At 54.6% G+C, this 6,583-nt stretch overlaps 1 protein-coding gene across 1 annotated transcript; it reads left to right on the forward strand.

Annotated features, from left to right (window-relative positions):
• Positions 1 to 6,558, forward strand: CSUI_008539 (type i fatty acid synthase; the record flags this gene model as incomplete). Its single annotated transcript, XM_068068668.1, has 2 exons — positions 1 to 767; positions 1,187 to 6,558. Coding segments are annotated over exons 1-2 (6,000 nt in total), but the record flags the coding sequence as incomplete, so codon positions are not given.
• Positions 6,559 to 6,583: the final 25 nt, after the last annotated feature.

Genomic DNA, 6,583 nt, shown 5'->3' on the forward strand with positions numbered 1-6,583 from the left:
GTGGCTGCGTTGCTAGGGAACTTGGGACAGGCGAACTATTCTGCGGCGAATGCGTGCTTGGATGCACTTGCTGAGTATCGCCGCGCGCAGGGACTGTGCGGGCAGAGCATCCAGTGGGGCCCATGGGTTGAGCAGGGTATGGCTGCGGACCTGAAAAATCTTGCGGAGAAGGCAGGGCTACGCGGCATCACAAACGAGGTGGGAGTTCGTGTTCTCGCCGACGCCATCCGTCACTCGAAGACAGTCTCGACTGTGCTTGCGCAGTCTTTTGTGTGGAAGAAATTTGTCCAGCGATACGACCGCGTACCCCCATTCTTCGATAATGTTGAGTTCGAGACCGCAACTCCCGCTGCGTTCAAGCTGCTTTATAGCTCGATGTCGCCTGAAGAAATAGGGACGCACGTGTCCAACGTCGTGCTAGACACAGCTCGACAGGTGTTAGGCACCAGCGAGGTCCCCGACTTGGACGCACCGCTTCAGGAACTAGGTATTGACTCCCTGGGTGCTGTAGAATTACGTAACTCGCTATCTCAACGACTAGGAGTGAAGCTGTCAGCCACTACGCTGTTCGATTACCCTACCATTCGCGCAATCATCAACTATATCGTCAACCAGGTCTCCGGCGAGGCCGCGGCAAGTAAAGCGGCTGGTGGCCTCACAAGGAACTTGCCCACGTCAGCTGAAAGCCCCATAGCCATCGTTGGGATTGCCTGCAGACTACCCCAAGGAAGCGACACCGCCGACAGGCTCTGGGAGATGCTTAAACGGTACGTCATAGACTTGGGCCAACGCTATGCACTGTTGTCGAGGAAGAATTCACTCACACAGGTTCATATTCCTCCCTGAAGGGGTAGATAGGTGTTTCCGAGTAGACTCAGAATGGAGGGCGGCCGGGAACTCGGTTTCGCGGATGAGGATGCAAGGCGCCCATGGAGGCGGACAACAGAGGCGCGGTTTGCTTCGTCTTGACAACGAGAACAGAGTGGGCTGTTGCACACTCGCTCTTCTCCGTCTGTGCTGCAAGCGAGTTTTCTGTGCTATCGGAGACTAGCTCGCAGACACATCCGTACCGAGCTCGTCTATAGCCGGAGGGAGCCAGTGTTTGACCGTGTTCCACGTGCTAGGTGCTTCTGCTTACCCACCAAAAGATTACTCGGTGTCTAGTGTGTGTCTCCGTTGCCTGCAGCGCACAAGACTGCGTAGTGGAAGTGCCGCTGACTCGTTTCGACGTAGACATGTTCTATGATTCCGACGTCGACGCGAAAGGCAAGATGTACGTGCGCAAAGCGTGCTTTTTGGACGATGCTGAAATGTTTGACAACGCATTTTTCAATATTTCTGCAGCTGAAGTAACCTATATGGACCCGCAGCAGAGGATGATGCTGGAGGTGGCATATGACGCTTTTTACAGTGCAGGTTACTCACGAGAGCACCTCGTGGGCAAAAATTACGGTGTCTGGATTGGGTGCTGCAACTCCGACTGGCATTTCCTTGAGCAGCAGAGCAATCCCGATAAGAGCAGCAGCTATTCGGGACCAGGCGGATCGGGTTGTCTCGTGTCTAACCGACTTTCTTATGTCTTTGGCACGAAAGGACCGAGCATGACCATAGATACTGCGTGCTCCTCGTCGCTGGTTGCAGCAGACTGCGGCGCGCAAGCAATGCGTTTCGGTTACTGCGACGGTGGTCTGGTAGGAGGTGTGAATCTGATGCTTTCTCCGCAACTCTTCCTCGCGTTCTGTAAGGCGCGCATGCTTTCTCCCGACTGTCGTTGTGCCACCTTCGACGAAAGAGCGAACGGATACGTGCGTGGTGAAGGCGCTGGTGCTATTGTCCTACGTACCCTAGCTGACGCCCAGCGCGAGGGCAAGCACATTTTCGGACTTATCCGGGGCACGGCTGTCAACCACGATGGGCGTAGTGCAAGTCTGACAGCCCCCAATGGACCTGCACAGCAAGACGTCATATACAGTGCACTGCGCCTGGGCAATGTTGATCCTTTGGATGTCGCGTTCGTCGAATCACACGGAACAGGAACAGCTCTGGGAGACCCAATTGAGATGGGAGCAATCAAGGCAGTGTATGGGGCCGGGAGAAAGACTGACAATCCACTGACGGTTGGTGCATTCAAGTCGTACATCGGGCATCTCGAAGGCAGCTCGGGTATCGCCGGTATTCTGAAGTTGCTGCTATGCCTACGCCATCACGAAGTACCTCCTAATCTCCACTTTGAGAAGCCCAATCCACACATGGACCTCTCCGACTTCCCCGTTATACTGCCTAAAAAGCAAATGCATTTGAACAGTGCGAGGCAGCGAGGCACCATCATCGGAGCTGTTAGCTCTTTCGGTTTCGGTGGTGCCAACGCTCACGTGGTCATTGAAGAAAGTCCCCCGGCCGCTGTCGGTAGTCAGGGCGAGGCGGCGGCAGTGGCCACCTCAACAGGAAAAAAGCGGGTGGCTTTCATGTTCACAGGCCAGGGGTCGCAGTATCCGAATATGTGCAAGCAGCTGTACGAAGAGGAGTCAGAGTTTCGGAATTGCATGGATGCATGCTTCGAGGTTTTCGACGGGAAGTTTGAGGTCAGTTTGAAAGAGGTGATATATCCAGACACTTCCGACGGAGACCAGTCACAGAAAATGCTTGCGTTTCTCAATCAGACCGGGTACTCGCAGCCTGCTATCTTCTGTGTGGAGTACGCACTGGCCCAGCTCCTGATCAGCAAAGGCGTTGCTCCTGATGTGGTCATGGGTCACAGCCTGGGAGAGTATGCGGCAGCCGCTATTGCAGGAGTAATGGACTGGAAGGATGCAGCGCTGCTCGTCTACCATCGAGCACAGGTGATGCAGCAGATTGACGCGAAAGACGGCGTCATGTTCGCGTGCCGGACAAGCGAGAAGGACGCTCAGAGTGCCATCGACAAACTGGGTGACCAGGCAGCCTCCGTTACCGTCTCGGCTGTGAACGGGCCGCGAAGCATCGTCCTGTCGGGCACAAAAGCGGAAGTCTTTGCAGTACTTCAGGCCATGGATATGCAAGAACGCTCGAAACAGCTTAATGTTTCCCACGCGTTCCATTGTCCACTTGTAGCTGAGGCTGCTGAACTGCTTCTTCCGATCGTAGAGAAAGTGAAGCTGTCGAAGCCTCCCAGTGGAATCGCTTTTGTGTCTACTGTTACCGGCCAGCTTGCAGACGGCACGGAGTTAGTCCAGCCGGCTTACTGGGCGAAGCATGTCACGAAGCCAGTACAGTTCCTGAGCGGAATGCGGTCAACCGTGACAAGTGGCGAAGCGCGCATTCTAGTCGAGATTGGACCTCGACCAACCCTCGTAAACATGGGACAGCAATGCATTCCCAAGAACGAGTTCACATGGGTAGCACCAGTCGACCCCAAGGAGACAAACCGAACCAGCTTAGCTCAGGCCCTCGAGAAAATTGAGAGCAACATGGTAGCGACATACAAGTGGACAAGAAATGCTTTCCCATGGACTGTTGTGCAACATCCTTTCGTCGGCAGCTTCATTCAGGAGCCCGATGAGCCCAACGCAGTCTCGACTAAGGAACTCTCACCTGCAGCTGCTGAGTTGCTTCACCATCATGTGGTCAACGGAGCGTCAATGATGCCTGGTGTCGGGTTTCTCGAAGCAATGGCAGCTGCCGGCTTCATGTTGAAGGATGGAAAGGTTCCTAGCACCGTTGTGTCACTGAGAGAATGCGAGTTCGAGCGGCCACTTCTTATTCCGAAGGTGGACGCTGCAAGCGGGGAACTCGCGCAGTGCATAAAAGTGGTGTTGTCGGTGCAGAGCAGTGACGTTACACTGAGGAGCCTGACTGAAGGCGAAGACGAAGAGGTGCTGCACAGCAAGTGCACGTTCAACCTCTTACCCGGCAGTTCATTCCAAACTGAGTCGAAGGACCTCTTCACCAGTCTGAAGGAAAAGATCACAACTCCTGTTCCTCTCGACACGATGTACGAAACCCTTGCCTCTGTGGGCCTTGCGTATGGTCCCCGATTCCAGACCATTCGTGAGTGCTATGCAGCACCTCCGAACGAGGTGCTCTCTAAACTTCGCCCCAAACTTCCCCTCCAGCCATTCGAGCGCTCGTTCCGCATTCACCCGGCTTTGCTCGACGGTGCTTTGCAGTCCGCATCCATCTTGTTCGCGGACATGGGCTACAAAAGGCCACTCGTACCGGTGGGTTTAAGACGAGCACTCCTTGCACGGGCACCTGCAGGTGCGGAAATCTGGAGCCATGTTCTTGTGAAGACAAAGGACCTGCGATCTGCCACCATGGATATCACCCTGTTCAACGCAAAGGGCTACGTCATTGCACAGCTTATGGACATCGCTGTACGGGCTATCGACCTGAGCGCAGCAGGGCAGATTCCCAAAGATTTCTTGTGGGAAGTCAAGTGGGTACTCGATGAACAGTCCGAGCCGGAAGAATCCGCGCGATCGGCACTAGTCAATGGGACAAGCTTAGTGGAGACCTCGTCGGCAGCCGCAGAAACACAGGACATGAAACCTGCGGAATTAAATCCCGGAGCACCGCCTAGGTGGTTGATCGTCAAAACTCCTCCAGCGTTGCTCGACGGACTGAAGCAAGAGTTAAAGGGCACTCCGACCGAGTTTTTGCAGACAGTCGACCCATCTCCAGTGACTGGTTTCCCCTCTAAGCTGAAGCAAAGTGACTGGGATGCTGTGCTTTACCTGGGTGCCCTAGACACTTCAGAGAGCCCAGTTAGCTGTGTGTCCGACGCACTGACGGTGTCCAACGCACTAGGGGAGATTTCTTCTGAGGACAAAGCTCTTCCCTTGGTATTCTTCGTTACCCAAGGCCAGAGGTACCTTCCCGAGTACGACAGCTCGGATATAGTCATTTCACCAGTACACGCTGGGCTTCTGGGATTCTGCAAGTCCGCACAGCTCGAACTTGAAAACATTATTGGTCGTCCTGTCTTTCTGGGGACCGTGGATTTCGGACACGATGACCCGAGCGCTTCGGAACCTGCTGCGCTCATTTCTGCTATCCGTAATATCCTGTCAAGGGCTGCCATGAACCAGGGTACGCACGAACCGCACGTTGCGGTCCGAAAGAGTGATTGTTTAGTGCCTAGACTGGTAAAGAGCTCCATACCCTGTCTAGGTCCCCTTGAACTACATATGGCAGACCGTGGTGCTCTCTCGATGTTACGACTGCGGCCTCTATCCAAGTCCGCACGCATCTCGCCGCCAGCAGGTTGTGTGGAAATACGCGTCCGGGCTGTGGGTCTCAATTTCCGCGACGTGCTTAATGTCATGGGCTTGTACCCGGGTGATCCTGGCCTGCCTGGAGCAGACTGCGCTGGTACAGTCGTGGCCATTGGTGAGGGAGTAAAAAGCTTGAGGGTTGGCGATGCAGTTTATGGCATTGCGCAGGGTGCGCTAAGGACATACGTGACTACCTCCGCCGACATCATGCGTCCGATACCGGAGACTCTGACCTTCGAGCAGGCGGCTGCACTCCCCGTTGTTGCCTCTACGGTCGAATACGCCCTTAATGACTTGGCAAAAGTGAAAAAGGGAGACAGGGTCCTCGTCCATGCTGTATCCGGAGGTGTTGGTCTCGTCGCTGTGCAGCACTGTAAGCGGGTTGGCGCGACAGTTTTCGGAACATGCAGTGGAGGTAAAAAGGAGGCATACATGAAGGCATTAGGAGTGACGTACGTAACGAGCAGCAGAGATCCGGTCAAATTTGCAGAAGACATGAGGACGTTTCTGGGAGAAAAGAAACTCGATGTCGTCCTCAACTCGCTGATCGACAACTTCATTCCTGAGTCGCTTAAACTACTGGGACCGAAAGGCCGGTTTGTTGAGCTTGGTAAGAGAGGAGTTTGGACAGCAGAACAAATGAGAAAGGAGCGTCCGGATGTGCAGTACGACATGGTGGCTATCGACACTATGATGGAAGAGCATCCTGTTTGGTACGGAAAGATGCTAGATCGAATCAGCGGGCTCGTCGAGAGCAGGCAGCTTGAGCCTCTGCCTTTGCATGTTTTTGAAATGGCACACCCGACCGAGGGTGGAGTGGCAGCCTTCCGATTTCTGCAGCGCGCGCAGCACATTGGCAAAGTGGTCATCCGCCTTTCGGGTTCTCTGGAAGTGAAAAACTTCATGTCGACTGAGAAAGACAGTCCCACGTGCGAAAAGGAACAGGTTAAAGACGCAGAGGACACTTCAGAGAAGGCGCGAGTGGGTAAGCCCTTATCGGAGCCGTTAGCAGACCAGGCAAGAAAGACCTACGTCATTACCGGAGGAACGGGGGCTCTTGGGCTGGTTGTCGCACAGTGGCTTGTGGAAGAAGGCGCAAGATACATCGTCTTGCTTTCCCGGACGGGAGAGCCATCAAGCAGCATGAAAGAGAGCCCGTTGTGGAAGGTTCTCTCAGCCAGTTGCCAAACACCTCGCCTGAACATCACTATCTGCAAGTGCGATGTGGCAAGCAAGGCCGACGTCGAGCGGGTGTTTACTGAGATAGCAGCCAAGGGGTTCCCGCCAATCAGAGGTATCTTCCATGCTGCTGGTGTCACGGCAGACGCTGC

Source organism: Cystoisospora suis (assembly GCF_002600585.1).
Source record: "Cystoisospora suis strain Wien I chromosome Unknown contig_4814, whole genome shotgun sequence".
NCBI classification, from domain to species: domain Eukaryota; phylum Apicomplexa; class Conoidasida; order Eucoccidiorida; family Sarcocystidae; genus Cystoisospora; species Cystoisospora suis.